The 22455-nt window shown below is 47.5% G+C and overlaps 1 protein-coding gene across 1 annotated transcript in view; it reads left to right on the plus strand.

The window, feature by feature from the left end:
- Nucleotides 1–22455, plus strand: part of LOC134909439 (actin-like protein 6A) — a 196576-nt gene that overhangs the window by 124210 nt on the left and 49911 nt on the right. The window contains exons 7-10 of the mRNA XM_063916315.1: nt 18263–18369; nt 18477–18566; nt 18656–18717; nt 18807–18921. Of these exons, the coding sequence (XP_063772385.1) occupies nt 18263–18369; nt 18477–18566; nt 18656–18717; nt 18807–18921 (374 nt within the window). The remainder of the gene's footprint in view (nt 1–18262; nt 18370–18476; nt 18567–18655; nt 18718–18806; nt 18922–22455) is intronic.

Genomic DNA, 22455 nt, shown 5'->3' on the forward strand with positions numbered 1-22455 from the left:
GTATTTAATGCCACAGCCGCAGGGAGCGGTATAAAAGTGTCCCCCGGCTGTGGCATTATCTGTCCAGTTAGTGGAGCCCGGTGCTGGTACAAAAAATACGGGGGACCCCTACTCTATTTGTCCCCCGTATTTTTTGCACCAGGACCAGGCCCAGAGCCCGGTGCTGGTTGTTAAAATACGGGGGATCCCCTGTCATTTTTTTCCCCGTATTTTGGCAACCAGGACCGGCTCAAAGAGCCCGAGGCTGGTTATGCTTAGGAGGGGGGACCCCACGCAATTTTTTTCGGGGTTTTTTGCCGTTTTTTGTACCATCTGAATAGTCGATTCAAAATCCGTCAATTGGTCCGTTTTTCGACAGCGGGACTATTGAATCCGTTTTTTATTGAATATGTCGAATTCCGGCACCCGCCGGCCGGAATTCGACTGTCGAATTTAAAACCGGGCGAAAAATTGCCGCAATTCGCCCGGAATTGCATATACCCCAGATTCTCTCTTCGTTCTTCACGGGTTTCACAAGAGAGGATGGCGTGCTACTAAACAGACGCTGGCAGGATGGCTTCGAATGACTATTTCAGAAGCACATTCTCAAGTTGATCTCCCTGTTCCGGCTAATGTCTCTGCTCACTCTACTCGTAAGGTTGGTCCTTCATGGGTAGCACAACATGGTGCTTCAGCAGAACAGATATGTAAGGCAGCCACATGGTCTTCCATTAACACATTCATTAGACATTATGCCTTGGATACTTTTGCTGCTCATGACGCTGAATTCGGGCATAAGGTTCTCCTGTCCAGTCAGGAGCGTCCCCACCACTAAATTGCTTTGGGAAATCCCATTGTTATCCTGTAGATAAACTGTGGACCCTGCCGGAGAAATATACGTTATGGTAAAAACTTACCGTTGATAACTGTATTTCTCCTAAGTCCACAGGTTCCACAGGGATCCCACCCTGACGCACCTGATTTGAGGATCTTTCTACTCACCTCTTCCTTCTTGTATGGAAGGGTGTGCATGTGTGTTCTTCTCGCCCTGTATTCCAAAGCTTAGTGCTTTGGAGTACAACTGATTTGCCTGAGCCAGTGGGCGGGATATATGGATGGGCCCTTTGCATCCTGGGAGGCCGGAAAGCTTTGATAGTTTGGTGCCACTCCGCTGTCACTCAATCATATCCCATTGTTATCCTGTGGACTTAGGAGAAATACCATTATCAACGGTAAGTTCTTACCATAACGTATATTTCTCTAACGTCCTAGTGGATGCTGGGGACTCCGTAAGGACCATGGGGAATAGACGGGCTCCGCAGGAGACATGGGCACTTTAAGAAAGAATTTAGATTCTGGTGTGCTCTGGCTCCTCCCTCTATGTCCCTCCTCCAGACCTCAGTTTGAGACTGTGCCCGGAAGAGCTGGGTGCTGTTCAGTGAGCTCTCCTGAGCTTGCTGTGAGAAAGTATTTTGTTAATTTTCAGGGAGCTCTGCTGGCAACAGACTCCCTGCATCGTGGGACAGAGGGGAGAGAAGCAGCCCTACTCTCTGAAGCTAGGTCCTGCTTCTTAGGCTACTGGACACCATTAGCTCCAGAGGGATCGTACACATGATCTCACCCTCGTCGTCCGATCCCAGAGCCGCGCCGCCGTCCCCCTCGCAGAGCCGGAAGACAGAAGCCGAGTGAGTATGAGAAGCAAGAAGACTTCGAAATCGGCGGCAGAAGACTCCGTTCTTCACTGAGGTAACGCACAGCACTGCAGCTGTGCGCCATTGCTCACACACACCTCACATACTCCGGTCACTGTAAGGGTGCAGGGCGCAGGGGGGGGCGCCCTGGGCAGCATATGGACCTCGTTTGGCAAAAGTACACATATATACAGTTGGGCACTGTATATATGTATGAGCCCCCGCCAAGAAAATTTATATTTAAGCGGGACAGAAGCCCGCCGTCGAGGGGGCGGGGCTTCTTCCTCAGCACTCACCTGCGCCATTTTTTCTCCACAGCTCCGCTGAGAGGAAGCTCCCCAGGCTCTCCCCTGCAGATACACGGTAGAAGAGGGTAAAAAGAGAGGGGGGGCACATAATTAGGCGCAATAAAATCTATATAAACAGCAGCTACTGGGTTAACATTAAGTTACTGTGTTATTCCTGGGTTTATAGCGCTGGGGTGTGTGCTGGCATACTCTCTCTCTGTCTCTCCAAAGGGCCTTGTGGGGGAATTGTCTTCAGATGAGCATTCCCTGAGTGTGTGGTGTGTCGGTACGTGTGTGTCGACATGTCTGAGGTAAAAGGCTCCCCTAAGGAGGAGATGGAGCAAATGTGTGAGTGAGTGGTGTCTCCGTCGACAACGCCGACACCTGTTTGGATATGTGAAATTAAGTGCTAAGGTAAATTTATTGCACAAAAGATTAGAGAACAGACAGGGAATCTACCCATGTCTGTCCCTATGTCGCAGAGACCTTCAGAGTCTCTCAATGCTCACTATCCAAAATAATAGACACTGATATCGACACGGAGTCTGACTCCAGTGTCGACTACGATAATGCAAAGTTACAGCCAAAATGGCAAGAAAGTATTCAATATATGATTATTGTAATAAAAAATGTTTTGCATATCACTGATGACTCATCTGTCCCTGACACAAGGGTACACATGTTTAAGGGGAAGAAAGCTGAGGTATATTTCCCTCCTCTCATGAAGAAAAAGAGTGGGAATCTCCAGACAAGAGACTGCAGTTTCCCACAAAGAATTCTCAGGGAGTATCCTTTCCCTACTAGGGCCAGGATAGGATGGGAATCTTCCCCTAGGGTGTCACGTTTGCCCAAAAGGTAGCGCTGACTTAACAGCTGTCCTCAGCGATCCTGCAGATAGCATGCAGTAAAAGTACTTTGAAGTCCATTTACACACATTCTGGTACACTACTCAGACCGGCGATTGTGTCGGCATGGGTTTATAGCGCTGGACAGATACCTTATCAGCAGAGATTGAGACCCTAGTACATATATATGTGTGTGTGTGTGTGTGTGTGTATATATATATATATATATATATATATATATATATATATATATATATATATATATATATATATATATATATATATATATATATATATATATAATGCTGGCTTAGATATATATATAAAAAACATGCCCAAAGAGACATTAGTCTACTGGGTTCTAGAGTCAACGCTATGTCGATTTCTGCTTGACGTGTCCTGTGGAACATGCAATGGACAGGTGATGCCGACTTGAGAGGCATATGGAAGGTTTACCTTCAAAGGCTGAGGATTGTGTGGAGAAGGGATCTCGGACCTGGTCTCCACAGCTATAGCTGGTAATTCTGATCTTTTGCCTTATATTCCAGCACAGCCTAGGAAAGCACGACATTATCAAATGCAGTCCTTTCGATCACTAAGAAACAAGAGAGTCCGAGGTGCGTCCTTTCTTGGCAGGGGCAGAGGAAAGAAGCTGCACAACACAGCTAGTTCCCAGGAACAGAAGTCCTCCCCGGCCTCTACAAAATCCTCCGCATGTTGCTGTGGCTCCACAGGCGGAGCTAGGCCCGGTGGGGGCACGTCTTCGAAATTTCAGCCACAAGTGGGTTCACTCCCTGTTGGATCCCTGGGCAATAGATATTGTGGCTCAGGGATACAAGCTGGACTTCGAGGAGATGCCCCCTCACCGACGGCCCTGCCGGCTTCCCCCCACGGGAGGGAAATAGTGTTAACTGCAATTCACAAATTGTATCTTCCACAGGTGGTGGTCAAGGTTCCCCTCCTTCAACAAGGAGGGGGTTATTATTCGACCATGTTGTAGTCCCGAAACCGGACGGTTCGGTCAGACCCATATTGAATTTAAAATCCCTGAACCTATACCTGAAAAGGTTCAAGATGGAATCGCTGAGAGCGGTCGTCGCAAGCCTGGAAGGGGGGGATTTTATGGTGTCTCTGGACATAAAGGATGCATACCTTCATGTCCCCATTTATCCACCTCATCAGGCGTACCTCAGATTTGTGGTACAGGATTGTCATTACTTATTTCAGACGTTGCCGTTTGGTCTCTCCACGGCACCGAGAATATTTACCAAGGTAATGGCGGAAATGATGGTACTCCTGCGGAAGCAAGGGGTCGCAATTATCCCATACTTGGACGATCTCCTCATAAAAGCGGGATCAAGAGAGCAGTTGCTGATCAGCGTAGCACTTTCTCTGGAAGTGTAACGGCAACACGGCGGGATTCTAAATATTCCAAAGTCGCAGTTGGTTCCTACGGCTCATCTGCCTTTCCTAGGCATGATTCTAGACACAGACCAGAAAAAGGTTTATCTCCCGATAGATAGAGCTCAGGAGCTCATGACACTGGTCAGGAACCTATTAAAACCAAAACAGGTGTCAGTGCATCACTGCACTCGAGTCCTGGGAAGGATGATGGCATCATACGAGGCCATTCCCTTCGGCAGGTTCCATGCGAGGACCTTTCAATGGGACTTACTGGACAAGTGGTCCGGATCACATCTTCAGATGCATCGGTTAATCACCCTATCCCCCAGGGCCAGGGTGTCTCTCCTGTGGTGGCTGCAGAGTGCTCACCTTCTCGAGGGCCGCAGATTCTGCATTCAGGACTGGGTCCTGGTGACCACTGATGCAAGCCTCCAAGGGTGGGGAGCAGTCACACAGGGAAGAAATTTCCAAGGTCTGTGGTCAAGTCAAGAGACTTGCCTTCACATCAACATCCTGGAACTAAGGGCCGTATACAACGCCCTACGTCAAGCGGAGACCCTGCTTCGCGACCAACCGGTTCTGATTCAGTCATACACCATCACCGCAGTGGCTCATGTAAACCGACAAGGCGGCACAAGGAGCAGGGTAGCTATGGCAGAAGCCACCAGAATTCTGCGCTGGGCGGAGAATTACGTAAGCGCACTGTCAGCAGTGTTCATCCCGGGAGTGGACAACTGGGAAGCAGACTTCCTCAGCAGACACGACCTCCACCCGGGGGAGTGGGGACTTCATCAGGAAGTCTTCGCACAGACTGCAAGTTGGTGGGTACTGCCACAGGTGGACATGATGGCATCCCACCTCAACAAAAAACTACAGAGGTATTGCGCCAGGTCAAGAGACCCTCAGGCGATAGCTGTAGACGCCCTGGTGACACCGTGGGTGTTCCAGTCGGTCTATGTATTTCCTCCTCTTCCTCTCATACCCAAGGTGCTGAGAATAATAAGAAAAAGAGGAGTGAGAACGATACTCATTGTTCCAGATTGGCCACGAAGGACTTGGTATCCCGATCTGCAAGAAATGCTCACAGAGGACCCGTGGCCTCTTCCTCTAAGACAGGACTTGTTGCAACAGGGGCCCTGTCTGTTCCAAGACTTACTGCGGCTGCGTTTGACGGCATGGCGGTTGAACGCCGGATCCTAGCGGAGAAAGGCATTCCGGAGGAGGTCATTCCTACGCTGATAAAGGCTAGGAAGGACGTGACAGCTCAACATTATCACCGTATATGGCGAAAATATGTTGCTTGGTGTGAGGCCAGGAATGCCCCTACGGAGGAATTCCAGCTGGGCCGTTTCCTTCACTTCCTACAGTCAGGAGTGAATTTGGGCCTAAAATTGGGGTCCATTAAGGTCCAGATTTCGGTCCTATCCATTTTCTTTCAAAAGGAGTTGACTTCTCTACCTGAAGTTCAGACGTTTGTAAAGGGAGTGCTGCATATTCAGCCCCCTTTTGTGCCTCCAGTTGCACCTTGGGATCTTAACGTGGTGTTGAGTTTCCTGAAATCCCACTGGTTTGAACCACTCAAAACGGTGGAGTTGAAATATCTCACGTGGAAGGTGGTCATGCTATTAGCCTTGGCTTCGGCTAGGCGTGTGTCAGAGTTGGCGGCTTTGTCACATAAAAGCCCCTATCTGGTTTTCCATGCGGATAGAGCAGAATTGCGGACCCGTCCACAATTTCTGCCGAAAGTGGTTTCATCCTTTCATATAAACCAACCTATTGTGGTGCCTGTGGCTACTACGGACTTGGAGGATTCCGAGTTGCTTGATGTAGTCAGGGTTTTGAAGGTTTATGTAGCCAGAACGGCTAGGGTCAGGAAAACAGAGTCTTTGTTTATCCTGTATGCTTCCAACAAGCTTTGTGCTCCTGCTTCAAAGCAGACTATTGCTCGCTGGATCTGTAACACGATTCAGCAGGCTCATTCGGCGGCTGGATTGTCGCTGCCAAAATCAGTTAAGGCCCATTCCACTAGGAAGGTGGGCTCTTCTTGGGCGGCTGCCCGAGGGGTCTCGGCATTACAACTTTGCCGAGCGGCTACTCGGTCAGGTTCAAACACTTTTGCAAAGTTCTACAAGTTTGATACCCTGGCCGAGGAGGACCTTGTGTTTGCTCAATCGGTGCTGCAGAGTCATCCGCACTCTACCGCCCGTTTGGGAGCTTTGATATAATCCCCATGGTCCTTACGGAGTCCCCAGCATCCACTAGGACGTTAGAGAAAATAAGATTTTACTTACCTGTAAATCTATTTCTCGTAGTCCGTAGTGGATGCTGGGCGCCCGTCCCAAGTGCGGACTTCTTCTGCAATGCTTGTATATAGTTATTGCTTAAATAAGGGTTATGTTTGGTTGCATCAGGGTTGACCTGTTGCTCTGTTGTTGTTCATACTGTTGACTGGGTATGTTTATCTCAAGTTATACGGTGTGGCTGGTATGAATCTTGCCCTGGATTACCAAAATCCTTTCCTTGTACTGTCAGCTCTTCCGGGCACAGTTTATCTAACTGAGGTCTGGAGGAGCCAGAGCACACCAGAATCTAAATTCTTTCTTAAAGTGCCCATGTTTCCTGCGGAGCCCGTCTATTCCCCATTGTCCTTACGGAGTCCCCAGCATCCACTGCGGACTACGAGAAATAGATTTACCGGTAAGTAAAATCTTTTTTTTTTTTTTTTTTCTTCAATTTTTCACCTAAATTGACCTCTTATCTCTCTGGTGGGGGACCTGATAAAAATTTCAAATTAACAGTACTCTGAGGGGTAAATATAAAAAAATAAAATAATGGGTTTCAGATTCCACTTTGTGATAGTCAAATTTTTTTTCCCCCATTTAAAAAAAATGGAATATCAAACTCCAATTATTAGTTGTTGTTGTTATGTTGTTTTTTTTTTTTTTTTTTGTTACCTGTCATAGCGGGGTTACGGCTAGAAAAAAAAAGCTACCATACGTAAGAAGTCTGGAGGAGTTTTGTACCGCCTTGGCTTGCTGGAGTCTTACGTCGATTGGGATGGAGTTCTGTGTTAAGATAGATAGATAGATAGATATATATATATATATATATATATATATATATATATATATATATATATATATATATATATATATATATAATTCCAAATAAGGGGAGCACTCACCAGTCTTCAAGAAGGTATAAGTTTTATTCAGGTCATCAATGACAAGCAGGTTAGATCTAACCTGCTTGTCATTGATGACCTGAATAAAACTTATACCTTCTTGAAGACTGGTGAGTGCTCCCCTTATTTGGAATTACATTGGAGTTGGAATTCTTTTCCCTCATTGGATGTCACCCCAGCATATTACTGCTCTAACGTGAGTGCGGACCCTCTATCTGTATATATATATATATATATATATGTATATATATATATATATATATATATATATATATATATATATATATATATATATATATATATATATATACATATATATATATATATATATATATATATATATATATACATATATACATACACACTCTTTGTTCTTTACATAGTTGAATGTGCTGACATCAAAATCACACAAAAATTATCAATGGAAATCAAATTTTATTAACCCATGGAGGTTTGGATTTGGAGTCACCCTCAAAATCAAAGTGGAAAGGGGGCGTGGCCACGGCAGCTCAGGAGTAGGAAGCAGATCCCGGGAGCTCCCTGGATAAAACATCCTCATTTACCATCCTGATACCCTCTGGTGTGCCTGATCACCCTGTTTCCCTTCCCTGCGCTGCAGGGCACCGGCAGGCGACTTCCCCGCTCCCCCCGAGGTCTGTACGGCCGCGGCGGCACACTTCCGGATCCCCGGCCTATACCTCCTCCGGATCCCCGGCCTCAATTTTGGCGTCTCTCGGCCGCGCTGTGCCCGGAGCCTTGGAGGCGGCCTGCTGTCACCGCTGGACGCCGCGGAGAGGTGTGGGGACGGCGGCTGGTCCCCCTCTTGCTTGTGGGCTGCAGACTGGGGCCCTGAACACCGGAGCGCACCCAGCAACTCCTGGAAGGGGGAATAGGGTACTGTATGTGGCGGCCATTTCGTGAGTAGCTGCATGGACGACCCCATTGCTCTGGGCTGCTGCTCCCGGACATAGAGGGGATATTCTCATTTAAAGGCTGCCTGGTCTGCAACTGGTGAGTGACTTTTACCTCCTGGGATCATTTTATACTCTGCCTGCATCTGCTATCTCATTTTACATACTAAAAGACTGCATCGCTCCTGATCTCACCTATATTCTGAGACGCTGCCAGTACCTTCTTTTATATTTGCCTACTACTCTGACGACCAGCTGCCGATGTATTTCTGCTTATTACAACCCTAAAAATTCATTGCTGTTGTCTCCTTCTACGTTTCTGACCTGAGAATATACTGGAGTGTTTGTTACTACCTATTGTCTGCCATGGTTCGGGACGGCCAGCGCACGGCTGCGGCGAAGCTGGAGAAATTTGCCAGACAACCTAATCCACCTAACATACGGGCCTCGCAGGCCGCTGCGCAGGGGGCCTCTCCATCCCACTCCTACTCCCCATCTGCAACAGCTGCTGCATCCCCTAACACACCCACAGCTCCATCCCTTCAACAAGTGCTGGAGGCGATAGCAGGGTCGGAACAGCGTCTTTCAGATAAGATGGAGAAGGTGCAGTGTGATCTCTCGCTGCTTCGGCAGGACGTCCAGCGCATACGAGAGAGAGTGGGAGAGGCAGAAACCCGTGTCTCGAATCTGGAGGATATGTGCGGTCCTATGAAACAATCTATTTCCGCGGTAACCCAGCAAGTAACATCTCTTCAATCCAAGCTACTAGACATGGAGGGTCGGCTGCGTAGAAATAATGTGCGTTTTGTGGGCTTGCCGGAGAGGGAGGAGGGCTCCCAGCCTGAGGTCTTCCTGGAGTCGTGGCTTAAGGAACTGTACGGCGCTGAATCCTTCACGGCACAGTTTACGGTGGAGCGTGCACACCGGATACCATCTCGTCCTCTACCTCCTGGCGCCCCTCCGCGCACCTTCATCGCCAAATTTCTGCATTATAGGGATCGTGACTCGGTCCTCCGTTTGGGACGCACAAAAGGCCCCCTTGTCAGGAATGGAGTTACTGTGTCTGCTTTTCCAGATTTTGCCGCAGACGTCCAGAAGGATCGAGCCCAGTTTATGCCTATCAAGTGGCGCCTCAGAGACCTGAACCTCTCCTACTCTATGCTGTTCCCCTCCCGTCTCCGGGTGGTAGCGGACGGGGAAACCAAATTCTTCAATTCCCCTAGAGAGGCGGCCCAATGGCTGGACAGATATGCACCGGGAGCGCGCCAGCTAGCCCCGGACTGAGGCCCTGCACAGTCTAATGTTTGGGTGGGATCACCGGAGGCCTCTACCCATTGTCCAGGGAGCCCCCCCTTGGTGTTGGTGGCTCAGGACTTTTCTTACTCTTGATCGCTGGATTTGGTTAAGGGTTTTGCTTAGAATTTAGCCTTTGAGAGTTGGGATCGATTGTTTGGGATTTAAGTTTGCCGAAGTTAGGGGTGGTATACGGGGAGGGGGGGGGGGAGGAGGTTAACGAACAGCTTGTTGCTGTTCCTTATGCAAGTTTTTTTCTTTCCATAGTTTATTTTTCTCATGCTTCAATTTGTTTTTGAGTATGTTTTTTGTTGTTGTGGGAAGTATGTCTGATGCATTGGATGCTGTCGATTAAGTTTCAGGGATCGAGTAATATAGCACTGTTCTTGCCCGTACTAGCGATTTCCAGGAATACTCCCTGGGTTGCTCCTCTAGGTTACTACATAGCATATTACCAGGTCTATGGCTAATTTGAAATTTCTGACATGGAATGTTCGAGGTTTAAATAATAAGATAAAACGTTCCTTAGTTTTGACTACACTTCGGAAATATGGCCCGGATATTGCGTGTCTCTGCGAGACTCACTTGGAAGGGAATAGGTTACTGTCACTTAGAAGACCTTGGGTGGGCTGGGCCTATTACGCTTCTCACTCCTCTTCCTCCAGGGGTGTGTCAATCCTGATAAGGAAATCGGTCCAGTTTGAGTTGGTGTCGGTCAAGACTGATCAGTACGGTCGTTTTGTGTTCCTTGACTGTAGACTAAGTTCTCAACCCTACTACATACTGGCGGTTTATATCCCCCCCCCCCCCCCTTCTCGTACGATGTGCTACAGCAGGCCGCTTCATTCATAGCCTCCTCTCCGGACACCCCGGTAGTCTGCTTGGGTGACTTTAACAATGTTACGAACTTAGCTTTAGACTGATGGCGCTCTCCGCAGGCTGCTGGAGTGCGCTCTAGTCCTACTAAATTTGCTGATTTTCTGAATAATTTGCAGTGGGTGGATGTGTGGAGAGCTCGGCACCCTACAACTAGCCAGTTTTCATGCTTCTCTGGCACGCATGGTTCGTTCTCCAGAATCGACCTGACCCTACTATCCCCCGTACTTCTCCCCAGGGTGGTTGACGTCCAGTACGAGGCCCGGGGTATTTCTGATCACTCCCCTATGGTGTTGACTCTCGCTATGGTGAGACAGAGGGGTCAATCATATTGGAAACTTCATCCTTCCTGGCTGTTGCAAATGGGTGACTTCTCTGACCAGGTGACTCAGTGGGAGGGCTATTTTAATGACAATGTGGGCTCGGCCCCGGGAACAGTGGTCTGGGATTCATTTTAGGCCTTCCTAAGGGGTACGTATATTAGACGTATTTCTGCCCTGAAAACGTCCTGCAGGGAAAGAGAGCAAGCCCTTGGGAGTGACGCCAGAGATTTGGAATCTAGATACTTGGTAGATGGCACCCCTGCACTGAAGGTACGCTGGCTGGCGGCCCAGTCGGCGTGGGTAGCTCATCTGTGTGATAAAAACTCGCGCTCGCTTCTATTTCAGGCTACTAATGTTTATATGCAGGGCGGTAGGCCAGGTGGCCTGCTGGCTCGCTTGGTGCACAGTGACCGCCCAGGATCTACAATTGCCCAGATGACCAGTAGCGATGGCTCCCTTGTGAACACCACGCCGGACATTGCGCAGCTATTCCCCTCTTACTATGCTGAGGTCTACAGTTCACAACTGGTAGACTCTGCATCAGACATCTCTGCTTACTTAAAAAATATTCCCCTACCCACACTCTCCTCGGAAGCCTCTGAGGTGTTGGAGGCATCCTTGACTCTGGAAGAGGTAACGGCGGCTATTGGCTTGTCTCCCAGCGGCAAGGCACCGGGTTATGACGGCATCCCCTCAGAGGTATACAAGACCCACATTGATTTCTTTGGTCCTAGGCTTCACGCCCTGTATTCTGATATTTTTGTTAATGATCAACTTCCCCCCTCTATGGCGGAGGCGGTTATTATAGTGATCCCGAAGCCCGGAAAGGACCCTAAATCCCCAGAATCCTATAGACCGATATCATTGATTCCCACTGACGCTAAGATCCTGGCCAAGATTTTAGCTGTTCGACTTAACACCGTAATTACCTCCATTATCCACTCCGACCAGACCGGCTTTATGCCAGGGATGTCCACTTCTATTAACCTACGTAGATTATATACCATTTTACAAGTCCCACATGACTTTCCCTCTGACTCGGTAGTGGTCTCGCTGGATGCCGCTAAGGCATTTGACAGTATTGAGTGGTCCTATCTATGGGAAGTCATGACATGTATGGGATTCGGACCTAATTTTATAAGATGGGTTAAACTACTTTATCAGCACCCGACCGCCAGGATCTCAGTGAATGGCTATGTCTCTCCCTCGTTCCGCCTGTATCACGGGACCAGACAGGGATGCCCTCTGTCCCCAACCCTGTTTGCCCTGGCCATCGAGCCCTTAGCCTGTCTAATAAGGTCCCATCCGGGTATGGTGGGCATTCATACCGGCCCTCGAGAGGACAGGATTGCCCTCTACGCTGACGACATGCTGCTGTTTCTGCAAGATTACACCAGGTCTATGCCTACATTGTTGCAATTGATTGAGGAGTTTGGTGTATATTCAGGCCTTCATATTAACTGGTCTAAATCCTCCATTATGCCTGTGATTGGCCCCCCCCCCCCTGCTGTTCCTAAAATCTCCTTGCCGCTATGTTGGACGGCGAAATTTTAAATATCTTGGGATTCAGGTAACCAATGACCCCTCTGACTTTACACCTTTGAACCTTGATCCGATCATGCAACAGGCTGCTCGTAAATCTAAGACTTGGTGTAAGCTTCCATTGACTGTATCTGGCAGGGTCAGCCTCGTAAAAATGATATTACTACCAAAGATTCTATATGTGGTTCTTCAATCCCCTGTATATATTCATCCATCCTTCTTTAGAAAATTGAATAGTGTCCTGTCTTCTTTAATATGGGCTAATAAACGACCTAGAGTACAGCTGAACACGCTCACCAGGCTGCGCTGCGACGGAGGTCTGGCCTTGCCAAACTTTCAGATGTACTACTATGCCGCTCAGCTGACTCATATTAGTGCATGGGTGCAGGATACTGGCGTCACTTCTCTCCATTGGGTATTTATACAATGCTACTTCCCCGGCTTGTCTCCCCTGCAGGTGTTGCTGAGTGGGAGCCTGGCCCGGTTCCTTCCTCCTCTTCTATATCAAGCCATGAAGGTGTGGCAGGCACTAAGAATTCTTTTGAAATTTGATGGATTGGACCCGGACACCCCCCTCTGGTACTCTAAATGGCTCCCTGAACTATATGCGCTCGAGGGAAGGGAGGTTTGGGCCCCTAAATCAGTAGTTTCCATAAATCACCTCTATACGGATAATACACTTAAATCCTTCCAACAACTAAAAGATGAGTTTGATCTACCTAACTCCTATTTTTTTAGATACCTCCAACTCAGGCATGCTTTGCAGTCCCAATTCGCCACTTCCCCCCCTAAGATCATACCATTTCCCATTAAGACCTTTGTAAGTATGCTGGGTCGAGTTAAGATGATTTCCCATGCTTATCTACTCGCCAAACTGCATACAGACCCTTTGACACGTCTCCGTGTCAAATGGGAGGAGGACTTGGGCCCCATAGATAAGGAGAACTGGGCCCTTGCTTTGGAAACTCCGAGCAGGGTTACCAAATCCATCAGGTATCAACAAATACAATACTTCCTTTTGCATAGAATATATATGACCCCGGCCGGACTGGCTAGACTCGGGACGGGCCGTGCGGGTGACTGCCCTAAGTGTGGGATGACTGCAGGTACTTTTTGGCACCTTATTTGGGACTGTCCGAAGTTGCGGGCTTTCTGGTCGGGGGTCGGGTCGATTCTGGGGAACACGGGGGTGGACGAGGCCATGCTTACTCCGCAATTTTGCATCCTGGGAATGGGAGGATCTGATTTTGTATCTAGTCCAGAGGGCCTCTATGCCCGCAACATCTGTGCAATGGCGAAGGTGAGCATCGCGAGGCTATGGATGGCCCCCAAGGGCCCTACACTCCCCGCTTTTAAGGCACTAATAAACGACACTGTTTTCAAGGAACGATACATTTATATGAAACATACTGCCTCCGCTAAATTTGACAGAATTTGGTCTCCATGGCTTGACTCCATATACTTCTTGCCAGACCCTATAACTTAGTGGCGCCAGGGTTGCTAATGGGTCCTGGATTTGCTGATATATGATTTTTCTAGGGCTATAGGCTTCCCTCTCACCCAATGGGTTGTGTATGAGAGGATGGCTCTACGCCCAGCTAGACAGGGTAGGATACAGAGTGCGAATATCCCCCAATGTGTCCTCTTCCCCCTATTTTTTTTTTTGTTTCTTCGTTTTTCTTTTTTTGGGGTTTTCTGTGTTTGGTTTCTGTTCGATATTTCCTCTTTGAGGGGATTTACTCGGACAAGTTGTCCGTAAGTGTTTTAATTGGGGAGAAAAACCAAAACTAAGTATAATGAGATTTCTTGAGTACTAGTGTGCACGGATTATGCAAGATATTGGTATAAATAAATGTACATACCTAGGCGCCTCTGAACGTATGACATAGTATCATATTAAGCCGAAAATGAATGATGTTTCCCGATGTTGACATGTCATTATGTGTATGGTATGTTCCTGATATGCATTATCTGTGTGCAAACTAATCTCCTTCGAAATAAAAATACTTTATTTAAAAAAAAATCAAAGTGGAAAAACACACTACAGGCTGATCCAACTTTGATGTAATGTCCTTAAAACAAGTCAAAATGAGGCTCAGTAGTGTGTGTGGCCTCCACGTGCCTGTATGACCTCCCTACAACCCACACAAGTGGCTCAAGTAGTGCAGCTATTCAAGGATGGCACATCAATGCGAGCTGTGGCAAGAAGGTTTGCTGTGTCTGTCAGCGTAGTGTCCAGAGCATGGAGGCGCTACCAGGAGACAGGCCAGTACATCAGGAGACGTGGAGGAGGCCGTAGGAGGGCAACAACACAGCAGCAGGACTGCTACCTCCGCCTTTGTGCAAGGAGGAACAGGAGGAGCACTGCCAGATCCCTTCAAAATGACCTCCAGCAAGCCACAAATGTGCATGTGTCTACTCAAACGATCAGAAACAGACTCCATGAGGGTGGTATGAGGGCCCGACGTCCACAGGTGGGGGTTGTGCTTACAGCCCAACACCGTGCAGGACGTTTGGCATTTGCCAGAGAACACCAAGATTGGCAAATTCGCCACTGGCGCCCTGTGCTCTTCACAGATGAAAGCAGGTTCTCACTGAGCACATGTGACAGACGCCAAGGAGAACGTTCTGCTGCCTGCAACATCCTCCAGCATGACCGGTTTGGCAGTGGGTCAGTAATGGTGTGGGGTGGCATTTCTTTGGGGGGCCGCACAGCCCTCCATGTGCTCGCCAGAGGTAGCCTGACTGCCATTAGGTACCGAGATGAGATCCTCAGACCCCTTGTGAGACAATATGTTGGTGTGGTTGGCCCTGGGTTCCTCCTAATGCAAGACAATCCTAGACCTCATGTGGCTGGAGTGTGTCAGCAGTTCCTGCAAGATGAAGGCATTGATGCTATGGACTGGACCGCCCGTTCCCCAGACCTGAATCCAATTGAGCAAATCTGGGACATCATGTCTCGCTCCATCCACCACAGACTGTCCAGGGGTTGGCGGATGCTTTATACCAGGTCTGGGAGGAGATCCCTCAGGAGACCATCCGCCACTTCATCAGGAGCATGCCCAGGCGTTGTAGGGAGGTCATACAGGCACGTGCAGGCCACACACAACAGAGCCTCATTTTGACTTGTTTTAAGGACATTACATCAAAGTTGGATCAGCCTGTAGTGTGTTTTTCCACTTTAATTTTGAGGGTGACTCCAAATCCAGACCTCCATGGGTTAATAAATTTGATTTCCATTGATAATTTTTGTGTGATTTTGTTGTCAGCACATTCAACTATGTAAAGAACAAAGTATTTAATAAGAATATTTCATTCATTCAGATCTAGGATGTTATTTTAGTGTTCCCTTTATTTTTTTGAGCTGTGTGTGTGTGTATGTATGTATGTATGTATGTATATATAATATTATAATATATTTTTTTTTCTTTCTTTCAAGCTGAACTGATACATGTCAACTGAAATGTCTTACTAAATAACTTAGAAACCAATGTATGCATAGTGTAACAGGATTTTGATAACTGGTTATTTGTGAGTGCTTTGGTGTGGCCTTCCTTTTTAAGTATTGGTATTTGGGATATTTTGCAGACTTTTAATGAAAACTACATATTTTGGAACGTGTCAAATATAACTATTCTTTTTTTCTACCTGTCATGCAATCTTGAGGTACTACCACTGGCATCTTATTTGTGCTTTCTAAATTTGTTTTTGTTTTTTTTTGTGTTTTTTTTTTTTTCTTGGTATTCTGTAAGATTAAAATATACACCCCAAAACAAAGACAAGCATTAACAGCAGACAGTAAAGCATGCAGTATACAAAATGGGTACAATTAGGCGATTTATACAAGTAAAGACGGATGAGAAATGTATCTGGATATACAAAACATCTGGAGCCGTAGGATTTGCCGGCGAATGGGATCCCGGCGCTTGTAATACCAACGCCAGGATCCCGATTTGTAAGAAGCAGACAGGGGTGAATGTTGTGTGTTCCCCCTATCCCAAACACCCTAACCCTCCCTCCCCGCAACTTAACCCTAAACTCCCCCCTTGGTGCCTAAAGGGCCCCATACACTAGAACGATATTGCCCGATTTCGGCCATTCGGCCCGATATATCAGATGAAATTGGGTATTTTGGAGGAGTTTCCAATCCAATGCGCGTTCCCGTGAGCATCGATACATCGTAGGCAAAAGGACAGCATACGATGCCTCTTGGGCGATTCTGCCCCCCAGGAGGCTGCCAGGGTGATCGCCTGCGACATGTCAGACTGACATGTTGCGTGGTGTATGGGGCCCTTAACTCTAACAAACCCCCCCCATAGGTGTCTAAATCTAACCCCTTGTCCCTGCAGCCTAAAGGGGAGTACTCATGGAGAGATCCGTGCTTAATTTATAAGCTATCTGCCCCATAACGATGCGCGGACCCGCACGTCTCTATCACCAGTACTAGATTGGCCACGCAGGCCACGTCTAGTAGATCACTCATTTCACCGCTGGGTGAAATGAGCGATCCACCCGCACCCCCCACTCTTGCAAAGCAGCCACATTGCGCTGTGCTCAGCGTTCTGTGCTTCATCGCTCAGCACACATCTCTCCCCGTGTGTACGGCCCTTAACCCTAACCCTCTGAGGGGGGTGCCTAATCCTAACCCTCTTCCCCTGCAGCCTACACCAAACCTCCCCCCCCCCTTCACACACAACAGTGGCTTACCTGCCCTATGGTGCGTTCTCTCTTCGTTCGGGATATCGGTTGTCTGTATTCAGGCGCCAGGATGGTGCACCCTTCTGGATGCCGGCGTCTGCATTCAGAATACGGTCTGTATTCCAGCGTCTGTATTCTCACTCCCGGGATACCAACAGTCTGGATCCTGACTGCTTCCCAAAACACCCCTCAGTATAACAGTAAACAATAAAAGCCCACAGGCGCCATATGAGCTCACTTACCAAGTAGTACATTAAAGTGACCAATAGAGGGGGCATATAGAGCTAGAGAGAGATCCCGTATAATAAACCTTAAGTAAAATTGCATTGCGTTGTTTTTGTTAATAGATGTATATTGAACATGGTGTCGCATATCCTTCCTTATGTTTTGTGTGAAATTCTATGGTATAAATGATACTCTATTTATGAACTGTTTTGCTATTATGGGTTATACTGTAACAACTCTTGAGATGTTGGCATTGTATAATTCTGTTTTATTGTTCAAAATGTGATACAAATGTCTTATTTTTGAATTGTTATACTCATTGCTTCAATAAAATACAATGTAAAAAAACCCACCACAGTGCAGTACAGAATAAATTTGTTTGATTTGTGTTTTAGAGATTATTTTAGTCTTCACGTCTATTGAAATGTAGTAAACGCATGTAAGTGGAACACGTAACATCCTGACACACACCACAGCACGTGCAAAAATTCATGTATGAGTTTATTTAAAAAATATTTCCACGGCCTGATTCTGTGTTTCTATGTGTTAGAGTAAATGTATATTAAATTCGTATCCATAAAGTTGCATGTAAAGTTATAGGAGCCGATTCACTTGTGGTGCGCGCCACCTGCTGGGCGTCTAAGGGTATGGCTATCTATCAGATCTAATCAATTGTTTCTCCAATAGACTCCCATTAGCCGCATCAGTCACTTTTTTTTTTTTTTTTCTCGTATCCCCAGGAGGTATCAGGAAAAAAATGTTCAGTCCGTAGTTTGGGTGCCCATTCAAGTGCTTTAGACTGGTGTAGCAGCTTTACATGGCTAAACCCGGAGCAGTCAGGTGCCTTAACTGGTAACGGGCGTCTGATCGGAGCACCAATTGAATAGCTCTGATAGAGGCCCATTGCTGTAGAAGCCCTGTAGGGGTGCAAGACATAATTTAATCGGCCCTTGAAGTCTGTCAAAATATGTTCAGCTCTCAAACTTCATTTATTTCATTTATAGGGATTGTAAAATCGCCGCTTGCCGGGGACTTCATTACCATGCAGTGTAGAGAACTGTTTCAAGAAATGAGTGTGGATTTAATCCCTCCATATATGATTGCGTCAAAGGTAAACTTGGGTTGGTTTATAAACAATGGGAGTGTGTAACATGGTAGTACTTCATTGAACGATTAAAAAAAAAAAAATAATAATAATTCTGGGGGGGTATATTTTAGGAAGCAGTACGTGAAGGTGCACCGGCCAATTGGAAAAGAAAAGAGAAACTACCTCCGGTCACTCGGTCCTGGCATAATTATATGTGTAGTGTAAGTACAGTGTTACTCTGTGAGGCATATGTTATACCTTTTGTTTGAATTTAAAAAAAAAAAAAAAAAGTTTGGCTTTTTTTCCCCAGTGTGTGATACAGGATTTCCAAGCATCTGTTCTCCAGGTTTCAGACTCCACCTACGATGAGCAGTAAGTTTTGTCCTGGAGATTATTAGTTTATGTGGTTTACCTCTGTGTTGTTGACTTCCTTAATAAGAATAAATGTCACCTCTCTGTAGGGTGGCAGCCCAAATGCCTACTGTCCATTACGAGTTTCCCAACGGTTATAACTGTGATTTTGGAGCTGAACGTCTGAAAATTCCAGAAGGATTGTTTGATCCTTCAAATGTTAAGGTCAGTTTTATTAACTTATTTTAGCTCCTATTTTTCATTTTCTACATACCTGCATAAGGTGTCCTATGTTTCTATATTAATCCATCAGCATCATTCGAGATATGCTTTTATGACTATGTCGTAATCCAGTGCCTCTAATAAATGGAGTTATGTGGTTACATTTGTTAAATACATTCTACAAATTATGTTCTGGAATATATAACAAGCAAATCCTTAACTGCTATGGTACTGCTTGATACTTATATTCTATTCTATATACTATTATATAGTTTTTTTGTATCATTTTTTTTTTGGTACGTCTGTAGCATCAGTGTTAGGGGTATATTCAATTAGCGTCTGATCCATTCCGACATGCATTTGTCGGAATGCATTCGACAACCCCTATTCAAATCTCATCTCAATTCGACTTTTTCAAGTCGAATTGAGATGAGGGACCCAGAGGAGGAGAGGGGGGGGGAGCCGCGGGGAGACCAGCGGGGACAGCCGCCGGCAGACGGCGGAGATCAGCGCTACAGTAGCGCTGCAGGAGGATGTCACACAGCCGCCTGACCTCATGGTAGTGTCCACCCAGCTCCAGCAAGCGTGATCTCACTTTCTGGAGCCGGGTGGAAGCTGCCGTGAGCGGCGCGGCTGTGTGACATCCTGCTGCAGCGCTGTGCTGTAGCGTTGCTCTCCCCTATATGCCCATGGCTGTCCCCCGTCTCCCTGCGTCTCTCCCTCCTCTCCTGCTCTGGGTCCCACATCTCAGTCCGACATTTTTTATGTCGGACTGAGATGGCCGAAAAGGGGGCCAAAATCTGTCGGTTTTGGCCCTGTTTTCGACACAAGCACGTGGATCGGCAGCTATTCCGCCGATCCACGTGAATTCGACTTGTCGAAAAATGTTGGGATATATTGAAAAGGTCAAATCACGATTCGACCTTAAAGTCGAAAACTGCCGTCTTTTCGACAGACTGCAGCTTTCGACTTCAATTGAATATACCCCTTTAGTGTTTTTTTTTTGTATAATCTATTTCGCTAACGTCCTAGTGGATGCTGGGGACTCCGTAAGGACCATGGGGAATAGACGGGCTCCGCAGGAGACTGGGCACTCTAAGAAAGATTTAGTACTACTGGTGTGCACTGGCTCCTCCCTCTATGCCCCTCCTCCAGACCTCAGTTAGAATCTGTGCCCGGACAGAGCTGGGTGCTTTTTAGTGAGCTCTCCTGAGCTTGCTAATAAAGTATTTTAGTTAGGTTTTTTTTATTTTCAGAGAGTTCTGCTGGCAACAGACTCTCTGCTACGTGGGACTGAGGGGAGAGAAGCAAACCTACTAACTGCGGCTAGGTTGCGCTTCTTAGGCTACTGGACACCATTAGCTCCAGAGGGATCGAACACAGGACCTGACCTTGTTGTCCGTTCCCGGAGCCGCGCCGCCGTCCCCCTCGCAGAGCCAGAAGTCAGAAGCCGGCGGGTTGAAGAAAGAAGACATCAAAATCGGCGGCAGAAGACTCCTGTCTTCATATGAGGTAGCGCACAGCATTGCAGCTGTGCACCATTGCGCCCACACACTCCGGTTACTGTAGGGTGCAGGGCGCAGGGGGGGGGCGCCCTGGGCAGCAATTAGATACCTCCTGGCAAAAGCAGCATATATACAGTTGGACACTGTTATATGCATGAGCCCCCGCCATTAATTTTACACAAAATCGCGGGACAGAAGCCTGCTGCTGAGGGGGCGGGGCCTTCTTCCTCAGCACTCACCAGCGCCATTTTCTCTCCACAGCTCCGCTGAGAGGAAGCTCCCCAGGCTCTCCCCTGCAGACTCACGGTAGTAAGGGTAAAAAGAGAGGGGGGGCACATAAATTTAGCGCATTTAATATATATACAGCAGCTACTGGGTAAACACTAAGTTACTGTGTGATTCCTGGGTCATATAGCGCTGGGGTGTGTGCTGGCATACTCTCTCTCTGTCTTTCCAAAAGGCTTTGTGGGGGTCCTGTCCTCATATAGAGCATCCCCTGTGTGTGTGGTGTGTCGGTACGTGTGTGTCGACATGTTTGACGAAGAGGGCTATGTGGAGGCAGAGCAAGTACAGATGAATGAGGTGTCCCCGCCGACGGCGCCGACACCTGATTGGATGGATATGTGGAAGGTGTTAAATGATAATGTAAACTCCTTACATAAAAGGTTGGATAAAGCTGATGCCTTGGGACAGTCGGGGTCTCAGCCCATGCCTGATCCTACAGTGCAGAGGCCGTCGGGGTCTCAGAAGCGCCCACTATCCAAAACGGTTGACACAGATATCGACACGGATTCTGACTCCAGTGTCGATGACGATGATGCAAAATTGCAGCCTAAAATGGCTAAAGCCATCCGCTACATGATTATAGCAATGAAGGATGTATTGCACATATCAGAGGTAAACCCTGTCCCTGACAAAAAGGTGTATATCTATGGGGAGAAAAAGCAAGAGGTGACTTTTCCCCTGTCACATGAATTAAATGAATTATGTGAAAAAGCATGGGATTCCCCAGATAAGAGTGCTGATTTCCAAAAGGTTACTTATGGCGTACCCTTTCCCACCAATGGACAGGATGCGCTGGGAATCCTCCCCTAGGGTAGATAAAGCTCTGACACGCTTATCTAAAAAGGTGGCCCTGCCGTCACAGGATACGGCCGCCCTAAAGGATCCTGCAGATAGGAAGCAGGAAAGTATCCTGAAGTCTGTTTATGCACACTCGGGTACTATACTGAGGCCGGCCATTGCGTCGGCCTGGATGTGTAGTGCTGTAACAGCATGGACAGATAATCTGTCTGAGGAAATGGATACCTTAGACAGGGATACCGTTTTACTGACCCTGGGGCATATAAAAGACGCTGTCCTATATATGAGGGATGCCCAGAGGGACATTTGCCTACTGGGCTCTAGAATAAATGCAATGTCAATTTCTGCCAGAAGGGTCCTGTGGACTCGGCAATGGACAGGTGATGCCGACTCCAAAAAGCACATGGAGGTGTTACCTTACAAGGGTGAGGAATTGTTTGGGGACGGTCTCTCGGACCTAGTTTCCACAGCTACGGCTGGGAAGTCCAACTTTTTGCCATATATTCCCTCACAGCCTAAGAAAGCACCATATTACCAAATGCAGTCCTTTCGATCACAGAGAAGCAAGAAGGTCAGAGGTGCGTCCTTTCTTGCCAGAGGCAGGGGTAGAGGAAAGAAGCTGCACCATACAGCTAGTTCCCAGGAACAGAAGTCCTCCCCGGCTTCCACTAAATCCACCGCATGACGCTGGGGCTCCACAGGAGCCAGGAGCGGTGGGGGCGCGTCTCCGAAATTTCAGCCACCAGTGGGTTCGCTCACAGGTGGATCCCTGGGCTGTACAGATTGTGTCTCAGGGATACAAGCTGGAATTCGAAGTGATGCCCCCTCACCGTTACCTCAAATCGGTCCTGCCAGCTTCCCCCATAGAAAGGGAAGTAGTGTTAGCGGCAATTCACAAGTTATATCTCCAGCAGGTGGTGGTAAAGGTTCCCCTCCTTCAACAAGGAAG

The sequence above is a fragment of the Pseudophryne corroboree genome, chromosome 4 (genome assembly GCF_028390025.1).
Source record: "Pseudophryne corroboree isolate aPseCor3 chromosome 4, aPseCor3.hap2, whole genome shotgun sequence".
Lineage (NCBI taxonomy): Eukaryota > Metazoa > Chordata > Amphibia > Anura > Myobatrachidae > Pseudophryne > Pseudophryne corroboree.